This window comes from Rattus norvegicus, chromosome 6 (assembly GCF_036323735.1).
Source record: "Rattus norvegicus strain BN/NHsdMcwi chromosome 6, GRCr8, whole genome shotgun sequence".
In the NCBI taxonomy this organism is placed as follows: Eukaryota; Metazoa; Chordata; class Mammalia; order Rodentia; family Muridae; genus Rattus; species Rattus norvegicus.
The window spans coordinates 112,926,624-112,939,554 of NC_086024.1; the positions used below are offsets into that span (position 1 = coordinate 112,926,624).

A 12,931-nucleotide genomic window follows, 5' to 3' on the forward strand; every position below is an offset into this window, starting at 1 on the left:
TAATAAAATGATCATGTGGTTTTTTTTCTTTGACTTTGTTTACATATTGGGTTATGTTAATGCATTTCTGTATGTTGAACCATCCCTGCATCTCTGGGATGCAGCCTACTTGGTCACGTTGGATGATCGTTTGATGTGTTCTTGGATTTGGTTTACAAGAATTTTATTGAGTATTTTTACGTCCATATTCATAGGGGAAATTGGTCTGAAGTTCTCTTTCTTTGTTGGGTCTTTGTGTCTACTAGATATCTGGGCAGAAACACATCCCAACTCCATGGCGGCCCAGACTCCCTAGCCACAGCACACTCTCTTACACTTACATCGCTACATGAAAGAACACACAACAAAATACCCTTTGGTTCAGTGGATGAGATATAATTGCCCACCTAAACATACAAAGCCATATACACATCCATCCCTTAAGAACATTCATAACATCCTGTATAAACACAGAGTGGAATCTCAACGTCAGCTTCCATGCTTTCTCTGCTGCAGCTTCTCTAGGTCCCTCCTCTTGAAGAAATAAAGTTCCATAGTTGCTGTTGAAGTCACAAGAGACAACCTGATCCTCACTGTAGCCCAGGATGCTCTTTAGTGGGCCCTCGAATGCCTGCTTCACCACATTCTTGATTTCATCATACTTGGCAGGTTTCTCCATGCAGCATGTCAGATCCACAACAGATGCATTGGTGGTAGGAACACGGAAGGCCATGCCAGCCAGCCTCCCATTCAGCTCTGGGATGACCTTGCCCACAGCCTTGGCAGCACCAGTGGATGTAGGAATGGTGTTCTGGGCTGTCCCACGGACATCATGCCACAGCTTGCCAGAGGGGCCATCCACAGTCTTCTGAATTGCAGTGATGACCTGAGCTGTGGTCATGAGCCCTTCTGAGATGCCAAAGTTGTCATGGATATTCTTGGCCAGGAGGGCTAAGCACTTGCTGGTGCAGGATGCTTTGCTGACAATCTTGAGGGAGTGGTCCTATTTCCCGTGGTTCACTGTGTACAGGAAAAACACCTCAGTTACACAAACAGGCACTATCTCAAATTAAAAGACTGGGAAAAACTTACAGAAAATTTTCCCAAGAAACCCACTGAAGTAGTAATTCTAATATTCTAATATTCAATAAAATAGATGTTCAATCAAAAGTTATCGAACAGGTAGGAAAGGACACTACAAACTCATTAAAGAAGAAATCCAACAAGTTGATCTCTTAATTCTCAACATCTATGCCCCAAATGCAAGGGAAACCACATTTCTGAAAGAAATGGTCCTGAAGATCAAAACACACACTGAACTTCCCCAAATAATAGTGGGAGACTTCAACACCCCATCTCACTAATGGACCGATCATAGAAGCAGAAACTGAACAGAGACACACTGAATCTAATACAAGTTATGAACCACATGGATTTAACAGGTATCCAAAGAATGGTTCGTTAAACATATCATTTCTTTTCAGCACATCATTTTACCTTCTCCAAATTGACCATATCGTCAGACATGAAGGAAGCCTCAACCAACACAACAACATTGAATGAATCCCATGCTTTACATCTGACACCGTGGATGAAGACTGGTCTTCAATATCAACAAAACTAAGAGGCAGCCCACATACACATGGAAACTGAACAACGCTCTACTCGGTGATATCTTGGTCAAGGAAAAATAAAGAAATTAAAGCCCTTTAGGAATTTATGAAAACTGAAGAGACAACATATCCAAACTTATGGGACACAATGAAAGCAGTGCTTAAAAGGAAAATTCATAGCTCTGTGTGCCTCAATAAAAAAATTGGCGAGATCATACACTGGCAGCATTACAACACATCTGAAATCTTTACAACAAAAAGAAGGAAATACATCCAAGAGGAATAGACAGGAGGAAGAAATCAAACTCAGGGCTGAAATCAACCAAGCAGAAACAAAAAGAACTATAGAAAGCATCAACAAAACAAGGAGCTGGTTCTTTGAGAAAACTCAACAAGAGATAAATCCTTAGCCTAACTAAGTACAGGGAACACAGGCAGTATCTAAATTACAAAAATCAAAAGTGGAAAATCCCATTGAGGAGAGGGCTGGTCTCTTAGTGTAGCCCTGAGCTTTTCTTCAGGATCTTCTTAGTTCAAAACCACATCCTGGGTTGACACACTGTAGTGAGGAAAACAGTCAGCCAGAAGCCAAAGGACAGAAGCCCAAAAGCAAGGTGAGTACATTGAGAGACTTTCCCAGAACTGTGCACTGGGTGGATTAGTTCCATGTTTTCATTTAGGCAGGTGGTGCTGTCTCTGCACAGTAATGAGGCCTGCATGAGACTTCCACCATGAAGTCAGCTGTGCTAAGGTCTGGAGCCCGTTACAGTGGGAAGCAAATACTGGGTCCTCGGGAAGAGCAGCAAGCCATCTTTCCCACTGAGCCAAACTCTTCAGTCCCTCCAAACACAGCTAAAATGTTTGCTGCAATAGGCATGCTTGACAGTCTTCATTATAAGCACTGCTGAGAGGTTGTTTGTTTGTTTTTGTTTTTGTTTTAAGTTTAATTGAAGACTGGTGCCCACCTGTAGTCCCGGACTGTGGCAGCTCAGGAAGGACAATGTCTTGAGCTCAGGCATTCAGGCCCAGGCTTGCCAACGTAGCCAAGACCCCCTCTTAAAAAAAAAAGAGGCTATATCATCTAATTTCAACACTTAGGAAGTACAGGCCGGTGGATCTCTGAGTTGGAGGTCAGTGTGGTCGACAAAGTACATTACAGGACAGCCAGACCTACATAGGAAAATCCTGTCTGCAAACCCAGGGTAGAGGGAAATAAATATTTTCAAATACTTAATAAATACTGGCAAACTTCCTTCCAAAATAAAGGTTCTTTATATATACTTCCCTAATGGTAATGATATTAATGAGGAAATTACCTTTTTCACCAAAACAATTTCATGATGAGGGTTTTATTATCTGCCTCTTGAGTTCTGGGATTGGGGCAGCACATCCAGCAAGAAATTTGTAACTGGTTATAACCAGTTAGTTGCAGACACCTCTGTACTCAGACCAACCTTATCAACATTTTAATTTGCCAAATTTAATAAAAATGTCTTAAGTCTAAGAGCAAATGATAACTGTGTGGAATCAGACAAGCCTGCCTTTAGTATCTGTCAGCTCTGTGACACTCGGAGGGACTGAAATCTCTGTGACCCCATCTCCTCATCTCTTAAACTGAGGAAAGAAGAGTGTTTTTTGGCCATGTCACTCTGTAAGTCCAGCACTTGGGACTTTGGAATTTTGCCTCTAGTTTCAGGACAGTCTGGACTACACAGTTCATTTCACGGAAAAAAATTCAGAGTATAGAATGATACCCTGTTTCGAACCTCAAATGAACCAACAACTCTGACTGTTCTTGGAGGTCATGGCCACAGAGCGCAATGGTTGAGTTATAGTCTTTTATTTTCTGGTGATGGTCCCTAGCATGGTAAAGGATAGTTGTAACAGTCCCTGGTGTCTCTATTATAGCTTGGTAACTGTCATCACTGTCCCTAGAGTAGCTCGGCTCCTTGTAGAATAAAACTTGTAATCCTGTGATGGAGATTTTTCATTATTCCAGGCATTGTTTTTCACTGTATTTAAGATAACTCGAGGATACATCTGGAATCTTTGGGCAGCTGCAAGCAACAGACAGCATAGAGGAGGAAGTTGGAACCCTTGAAGAACTCAGATGGCCTGACCTTCAGCTTCTTGGACTCTGCCCTGAGTGTTGCATGAGCCTCATGCTAGTGTCCTATGTGGTACAGTGCACATGGTCAAATGGCTATGGCTGGGGAGGTCCCATGGCCTAGGGTGGAATCTGACCAATCCAGCTCCCTCAATCAACAGCTCGTTCAGGGAGGTAGTGAGGACTAAGAAGGAAAGGATATTAGACAACACTGTAAGATAACTGAGGCTGAAGCAGGTTTATTTTTACCCAGTCTGCTTTTATACCATTCTAGGTCCATACAAAGAAAAGACAAGTTCTTAGATCAAAGAGAGAGTAGTCTAAGAAGGAAAAAAATATTGTGATCAAACCAGGCAAAAAACAAAGTCCCCTGGTCACTGTATGTAGGGTCTTATCAGGATGCCCAAGATAAAAGGATTGCCACATATTTCTCTGTTTTGTTTACCTTGTACTTTGTGTAAGCCCAAATGTAAATATTCTTATGTGAGCCTACTTCCTTGTCCTAGCTCAATGACAAATGCTTGCCAAATTTCTAGAGCAGCACTAAGGGGTCTGCACAGGAACCCAGGTTTCCTTACAGATGTAATCAACCTGCCTTCTAATTACAGATGTTGGTGACCAGAGACAACAGCTGCTATCAACACTGTGTGAGAGAATTGATTCTTTTCTTTTTTGTTTTGTTTTCTTTTGTTTCGTTTTCATTTTGCAGTATATAATGGTTAATGAAGAGACACCTGGAACTTACTGTTTCTGCCTGGCCTTGAAATTGGGGACCTCCACGGCTCTATCTCCTGGGATTAAAGGTGTGCATCAACAAGCCTGGACCTGAATGTAGCTGGGTAGGATCCTGTAACAAGTTCACCACTCTCTTCATTTAATTTACTATCCTTAAACTCAATTTAAAATCAATTAATAAATACTTGAATTATATATATTATATTTCTCCTTTTACCTTTCTATGCATATTGCAAATGCTCTCCATGAGATATAGGCAGAGAACAAAGACTATGATGGGCAATTCTGAGACTTGCTTTGTCAAGGCAAACAGACTCTAAATATTACCCACATCCTCACTTTCCTGACAATGGCAAAAGGAGGCCATGTTATTCACCAAGATAGTCCAAAAGGCAGTCTCTATACCACAAACTGAAGTTCTTCCCCACTGAAACCTCTTGGATAGCTCTGCCTGATTCAAATCACTCTCAGGAACCAGGTCTTCATATTCCTACTGAGATAGTCCTCTAAGCCGAACTTAAAGCGTTCCACTGCTTTCCAAGTCCAAAGACCCTCAATCCACAGTCTCCACGGAACTATGATGGTGGGCTTTGATTATATGCCTTCCACCTTTCCTTTCTTTCTTTGTTTCTTTCCTTCTTCCTTCCTTTCTTTCTTTGATTGTTTTCATTTTTTAAATGAATTGCCTTGAACTCAAGTCTTCCCGCTTGAGTAGTGAGTACTTTAGAGAGTGAGTGACCTCCTCTTCAGCCTCTGTCAGCTCACTTCAACTTCTGAAAACCTTTCAGTATCCAGGGTTTAAAATCGAGATGGGGAGAAGTTAGGTCTTTTGAGTTTTTGTTTGTTTATGGGTCTGCTCTTTGTAAATTCCTGTGGTGGGTGGCTCAAAAAAGCTAGGTAACTGGTTAAATTCGACAGCTGGATGAGATAGGGAAACTCACGAAAATCCAGCAAAAGTGAAGCAAACCCACACCCCACATAACTAAAGGAAAGCGTTGCCCGTGGTAAGTGATTGAGAAGGGAATGTTATTGGGTCTGAGAGGACAGTCGAGTGCACTCATTCCCAACACTCACAAGGTGGCTCAGAAACATCTGCTCTTCTAGGACCCAGCGGGTCCAAAGCCCTCTTCTAGCCTCCTAGAGCAGCAGGTCTGCATATGGTTACAGAATACGTGGAGATAAAACACTGATAGAAACATACCTATATTATACATATACACACACACATATATATATTTGTACATCTCTATTACTTTTTGTTGCATGTAGCATAAGCTTGTGTCTGTTTCTGTTTACGCGTGTTTGTGTGTGTGTGTCTGTGTTTGTAAAGCTACCACACATGTGCATAAAGTCTGAGATTGTTTGTTGATTTTGGCTCTCTGTCTGACCCTGCTGTCCTCTGGTAGTCAAGTCTGGCAGCAAGAGACTTTACCCACTGTCACACCCATCAGTTTTACAGATCTACTTTTCTAACTGCGGCCTAGTAAAATTGTTGTTCTCTAGAGAACCACTGGACAGTGAGGGCTCATCGTGTTGCCCCCACCCCAAATGCTATGCCTCTGTGGAAAGGGAGAGTTGTGGGTCAGAACACAGATCCATTCCTTTTGTCCCATCCTCCAGCCCAGGTTTTGGTGTCAGCCTTTCTGTTTTTCCCAGGAGAATCATTTTAACCTTATCCTCAGTAGGCTCTTTTGTCTCTCATTAGCATAGCAAGCCAGTGGGCTGTAAGAATTGCCCTTTTGTTTCTTTCTTTGTTGTGCTGATTTGATTCTGCCTTGGGGCAGGGCTAGGTAGTCTCGCGAGGTGTGGCCTTGTTGGAGGAGGGGCGTCACTGTGGAGGCGGGTCTTTGGGGAAAGGTATATCTACCCAAGCTCTGTCCAGTCCCAGACACAGTACTCTCTCCTTCCTGCCTTGGAGTTCATTTGGAGGCAGAGGCGCGCGGGATAGCTGATCTAGGCCTACTGGGTCTCTACAAAGAGTCCCAGGGCAGCCGGGACAACCGAGAAAAACTCTTATCTCGTGAGAAAGGATCGTCCTTCTTACTTGTCTTGGACCTCCTTCAGAGGAGATGGTGCCGGTGCCCACCAGGTAGGTTGTTGTTTTTCTTTCTTCCTTCCTTTCTTTCTTTCCTTCTTTCTTTCTCTTTTTTAATATAAAACAACATTCCTCGGAATGATAGGATGAAATTTTCTTTAAGCTATACAGCCAAATTCGTGTGCAGAAATTTCGATCAAAATTTCTTTGTAAAATAAATAGGTTTAAAATGAAAAGAGTATTTAAAATTGCATTCGTTCCCAGGTCAAGGCCTTCGGGTGGTCGCTGCTGGAAAACGCTGAGGGCGCTCCGTGACTCCAGCAGAGGAAGCCTGCACCTACAGGCCAAGGGGCTGAGGAGCTCCCGAGAAGGAGGCAGGTCTCTTGCCAAACTTTCTTCTGACTTGGGCTGGGTGGTAGATGACATCCCACCGGACAGCTCAGGCCACTCTGCAGACGAGGCTCCTCCCTGGGATAATTCACCCTCCTCTGGATCTGCTTCAGGCCTGCAGGGACCCTCGCTCCTCGAGTCTCCCCGCACGAGTACCCCGCAAAGCCCCTCACCCTCAAGAGCAAGTGGAACCCAGAGCACGCGTGAGTCCCTGTTCACAGACCCTATGGCGCTTCAGTGCTCTCGGGCCATCGGAGTGGAGGCCTGCCTCCGAATGTACCAATTGGCCAGCAGAAGGAGAGCAGCAGAGGGCCTGAGGTGGTGGCAGGAGGAGCAAGAGAAGAAGGTGCGAGCCCTCTCAGAGATGGTATGCCAACAGCTGGAGAGGTTTGACCAGCTGAGGGAGCAGAAGCTGCAGAAGGACTTCCGGGACTTCCAGGACAGGATGGAGAAGGGTCGCAGAGAAGCCCTGGGCCGTCAGAGAAAGCTGAGAGCTGAGCAGGGCCTCAGAGCCAAGCTTCTCGCCCTAAAGCTTGGAGAGGTAGAGCAGCAGCAGCGCCAGAAGCAGGCAGAGCAGGAGCCGATAAGCCTGGAGGAAGGCCAGGTCCCTGTGCTTGGCCTGTGCACCCTGCAAGAGGAGGTCCTGCGGCTCAACCGGCAGCTGGAGGCCTCGGTTCAGCAGCACAGAGACCTCCTGAACGTGGACCTGTCTGCCTTCCAGAGCCGGGGCACGCAGCTGTGCGCCTTCATCTCCGGACTCCTTCCCACCACCTTGGACACTGGCTATCCCACAGCAGAGAACCAAGCTGAGGCTGAGGGAGCCCTGCAGGAAATGAGGGACCTCCTCTTCCATTTAGAGCAGGAGATCTCCAGAGCCACCGAAATGAAGGAGGAGGAGGAGGCCCGCATCAAGCAACAGGAGTCACAGGGCCCCAATCACCTGAGGGGTCCTGCCTGGACCTCTGCCCCCCAGCCCAAGCCCAGCAGGGACTCAGGCGAAAAAGACCCGCACCTGCAGGTCCAGGACAGGAAGACCACACAGTGGTACCAGCGACTTCAGGATGCTTCTGCCAAATGCGAGTTGGCCTTTGAGGACCTGAGCAGCAGCAAGGACAGTCAGGACAGAAGGATCAAGATGGACTTGCAGAAGGCAGCCACCATCCCAGTGAGTCAGATCTCCAGCAGCGCAGGTTCAAAGCTCAAGGAGGTCTTCGACAAACTCCACAGCCTGCTCTCTGGACAGCCTGTGCAATCTGGTGGGCGTCCCGTGTCTGTCAGTCTTCACCCTCAGGGGCTGGACTTTGTCCAGTACAAAGTGGCAGAGAAATTGGTCAAGCAAGGGGAGTCGGAAGTGGCCTCTCACCCCGAAGCGGCCTTCCCCATTGCGGCCGTGGCCTCTGGGATCTGGATGCTCCACCCCAGAGTGGGAGACCTCATCCTCGCTCAGCTCCACAGGCAGTGTCCCTACTCCGTTCCTTTCCACCCTGCTTTCAAGGAAGGGATGGCTTTGGAGGATTATGGACGGATGCTTGGCTACCCAGTGACACATTCCAAGGTGGAGGAACAAGACCACTTTCTGAAACGGATGTCCGGGATGATCCGTTTCTATGCCGCCATCATCCAGCTCCAGTGGCCATATGGAGACCGGCAGGAGGCTCACCCTCACGGCTTACAGCATGGCTGGCGCTGGTTGGCACAGGTCTTGAACCTGGAGCCTCTCCCGCATGTGACAGCCACTCTCCTCTTTGACTTCCTGGAGGTGTGTGGCAATGCCCTGGTGAAACAGTACCAGGTCCAGTTCTGGAAGCTGGTCCTTGTCATCAGAGAGGACTACCTGCCCAGAATTGAAGCCATCACCAGCTCAGGACAGATGGGCTCTCTAGTGCGTCTGCAGCAGTTCTTGGACAAATGTCTGCAGCGCAGGGAGATCCCTGTCCCCAGAGGTTTTCTGACAGCCTCCTTCTGGAACTCTTGATGTCCTTCTTCTCAACTCTGTTTCTGGGGTGGGTGTGGGGGATGTGAGGGAGGAGGGACGCAGAGGATGGGGGCCGTTTGTGGCGGGGGAAGGGAGGGGTGGTAGCTCCTTTAAGAATAAAGCAACGGATTTGGAAGAATCCTGTCATGTTGAGAAGCCTGTCTGTGTGTTTTTCTTTACCTGTACCGTGTGAATGAGGCTCTTGTGCTTGACAGCCGTTTGTCAGTCTCTTGGCAGGTTAGGTAGTTCTAGAGGTGTCACAGACACATACAGAACAGGCCTTTTCCGTTTTCACAAGTATAAGGAGGGGTGAGAAAGGGGCACTTGGCACTTAGCTGAACCTTTCCTCTCCAGTGTCGTTCAGGAGATGGCCAACCATTTGCTAGGCTCTCAGCTTGTAGAAAGCAAGGAACGTCTGTCTTCTGCAAGGCCTGTGCCACCTGGACACTGCTTTCTGGTACTTAGCCCCAGGCCCTGTAGGGGAACACCAGCTGATCCTCCCACCCACTTACATTTTCCTGCTTTCCCCCCCTGTAGATTGAAATTCCCTGAGGGCTTCCCCTCAGACCCCTTGGGGACGGCGCCCCATGCTTGGACTTTTGTGAGACCAGAGAGCGGGGTCACTTAGGTCCGGAAAGCTCCCAGAGAAAGGTTTTTAGCACCCTCCTTTCTCAAATCCAGTAAGTACCACCTGGGTGACTCTCACCCATTACATTACCAAGATCAGGTGCAACACAAGCTTGCCTCCAGGCACCACCCTGCCTATCTGGAGAACACAGCTCCTTTGTGTTCTCAGAAAACACTTCCAGGAAGGTTTCACTTCAGCCATGCTGCTCCCTTCATCATCGCCCCTCATCTCCTAACTCTGGATGACCGGCACCAACTTTCCCCACAGACCACTTCTCTTCTTGACTACAAAGCCAGAGCCACATGGCCAAAGCTCACAAGTTCTGCTGCTTACGGGAAGGGGCTGCAACATGGTCCCCTTGTTCTACCACAAGATCGCTGGCTTCCTCTTTCCAACTCCTTCGCTGCCTAAGCTTGACTGTCATGGATCTGGTGGCTCTGGGGCTTGACCTTGACCTCAGAGCTCCATATGCCTGTGTCCTGGCATGATAGCTGTGTACCACCCGGCCTGCATTTAAGTTTTTCTACAGCTCCAAATTGCTGCCTCTGGCTGACCCTGAACTCAGAGATGTGCTTGGCTTTCTCTCCTGGGATTGAAGGAATGGACTACCGTGCCTGGATCTAAAATCCCTTGCTGGGGAGGACCTTGCCAAAGTCTGACACTCTCTCAGTTCAGTTCCATAGGCTTGAACTCAGGATTCAGCTCCCTTTGACTTGCTGGTGCCCCTTTCCTGTTCAAATTCTACATTTCATATTTCCTCCTTTCTAAGCTTGCTATGCATATTCCAATCGGTCTTCATGAGAAGTAGGCAGAGAACCATGTCTCCGATGGGCATATCTGAGACCTCCTTTGTCAAGGCCATGAATCCCAGTGTCCAAACCTTAGCGTCGTCCTCACACTTCCAACTAGGGCAAAAAGCACCCATGTTCTACACCAAAATACTACAAAAAAACAGTCCTCAGGCCCCATACTGAAGTTCTTCCCCACTGAAACCTCTTGGATACCTCTGCCTGATTCAAATCCCTCTCAGGAACCAGGTCTTCCATTTTCCTACTGAGATAGCCCTCTGAGCCCAACTTAAAGTATCCACTGCTTTCCAAGTCCAAAGATCCTCAATCCACAGTCTCCACGGAACTATGCAGGTGGGCTTTGATTATATGCCTTCTACCTTTTCTCTCTTTCTTTCCTTCTTTCTTTCTTTGTCTCTTTCTTTCTTCCTTTCTTCCTTTCTTCCTTTGTTTCTTTCCTTCTTCCTTTCTTCCTTTGTTTGTTTTCATTTTTTAAATGAATTGCCTTGAACTCAAGTCTTCCCCCTTGAGTAGTGAGTACCATAGAGAGTGAGTGACCTCCTCTTCAGCCTTGGTCAGCTCACTCCAACTTCGGAAAACCTTTTAGTATCCAGGGTTTAAAACCGAGATGGAGAGAAGTTAGGTCTTTTGAGTTTTTGTTTGTTTATATGTTTGGTCTTTGTAAATTCCTGGGGTGGGTGGCTCAAACAAGCTAGGTAACTGGTTAAATTGGACAACCGGATGAGATAGGGAAACTCACAAAAATCCAGCAAAAGTGAAGCAAACCCACACCCCACATAACTAAAGGAAAGCGTTGCCCGTGGTAAGTGATTGAAAAGGGAATGTTATTGGGTCCGAGAGGACAGTCGAGTGCACTCATTCCCAACACTCACAAGGTGGCTCAGAAACATCTGCTCTTCTAGGACCCAGCGGGTCCAAAGCCCTCTTCTAGCCTCCTAGAGCAGCAGGTCTGCATGTGGTTACAGAATACGTGGAGATAAAACACTGATAGAAACATACATATATTATACATATACACACACATATATATATTTGTACATCTCTATTACTTTTTGTTGCATGTAGCATAAGCTTGTGTCTGTTTCAAGTCCAAAGATCCCCAATCCAGTCTTCCAAACAAAAGCTTCTTCAGGCCTATCACCGAGATACCCCAGTCCTGTGAAAACAACGTCTCTCTTAGGCAGGGTTTGACTGCTGTGAGCAGACACTGTCACAGTCAAAGCAGCTCTTGTGAGGACAACATTTAATTGGGACTGGCTTCTGTGTTCGGAGGGTCAGTCCATTATCATTAAGGCAGGAACATGGCAGCATCCAGGCAGCCAAGGTGCAGGACGAGGTGAGAGTTTTCCATGTCCACCTGAAGGCTGCTAGCAGATTACTGACTACCAGGCAGCTAGCCTGACACTCTTAAAGCCTCTCCCACCTTGACACGTCTACTCTGACGAGATCCCTGAGCCAAGCATATCTAAACCCTGACTGTTGCTCTCTCTTCTGCTTCTTGGCAGGCAGGGGATTCAGCCTGTGCCTTCCAGTGCATCTTTGAGGCCCCACCAGCCAAGACCTGCAAGCCCTACAGCGCAGACGCACTGCACATGTGGTGGTTGTTGTTCTGGGGGTCCTCTGTTGGGCAAGTTGGCTTGTTCCAAGAACCAATGCTAGTGAGCTGTTAAAAGCTCACCAGAGCTATGCTGGTAGGCTTTGTTCTTCTGACACCCACCTGTTCTCTACCTCCCTTCCTTCCCTCCTTCCTTCCTTCCTTCCTTCCTTTCTTCCTTTGTTTCTCTATTTCTTTCTTTTTTCTTTCTCTTCCTTCCTTCCTTTGTTTCTCTATTTCTTTCTTTTTTCTTTCTTTCTTTTTTCTCCCTACCTTCCTTCCTTTCTTTTATCTTTCTCTCTTTTTTTCTTTCCCTTCCTCCCTTCCTTCTTTCCATTCTTTCTTTTCTTTCTTTATTGAACTGCATTGAACTCAAGTCTTCCTGCTTGAGTAGGGAGGACTGTACAGAGTGAGTGAACTCCTCTTCAGCCTCGGTCAGCTCACTTCAACCTCTGAAAACCTTTCAGTATCCAGGGTTTAAAACTGAGATGGAGAGAAGTTATGTCTTTTGACTTTTTGTTTGTTTGTTTGTTTTTTTGTTTGCTCTTTGTAAATTTCTTGGGTTGGTGGCTTAAACACAGACAAGCTAGGTAACTGGTTAAATTCCATAACCGGATGATATAGGAATCTCATGAAAATCCCGCAAAAGTGAAGCAAACCCACACGCCACATAAGTAAAGGAAAGCGTTGCCGGTGGTAAGTCATTGAATGGGGAATGTTATTGGGTCCAAGAGAGCAGTCAAGTGCAGTCATTCCCAACACTCACAAGGTGGCTTAGACACATCTGCTACTCTAGGACCCAGCCGGTCCAATGCCCTCTTCTAGCATCCTTGGGCAGGAAGCCTGCATTTGGTTATATTTATATGTGTAGGCAAAGCACACACACACACACACACACACACACACACACACACACACACACACACACACACTCACACACCAAAATTTTTATACTTGTTTAAGTTTGTTTATTTGTGTCAAAGTGTGCGTGTATAGTAGACTTATGTAATGTCTGTGATGGACAGAGGAGCCCCTGACAGAGTCTGTTCTCTATGTCTTTCTCTCT

The 12,931-nt window shown here is 46.5% G+C and overlaps 1 protein-coding gene across 1 annotated transcript; it reads left to right on the forward strand.

Annotated features, from left to right (window-relative positions):
* Window positions 1–6,503: 6,503 nt before the first annotated feature.
* On the forward strand, window positions 6,504–8,842 carry Gle1l1 (GLE1 RNA export mediator like 1). The gene is made up of 2 exons (XM_039113033.1): window positions 6,504–6,523; window positions 6,734–8,842. Exons 1-2 carry the CDS (start codon window positions 6,504–6,506, stop codon window positions 8,832–8,834), a joined length of 2,121 nt encoding a protein of 706 aa, XP_038968961.1. The 3' UTR covers window positions 8,835–8,842.
* The last annotated feature ends 4,089 nt before the right edge of the window (window positions 8,843–12,931 follow it).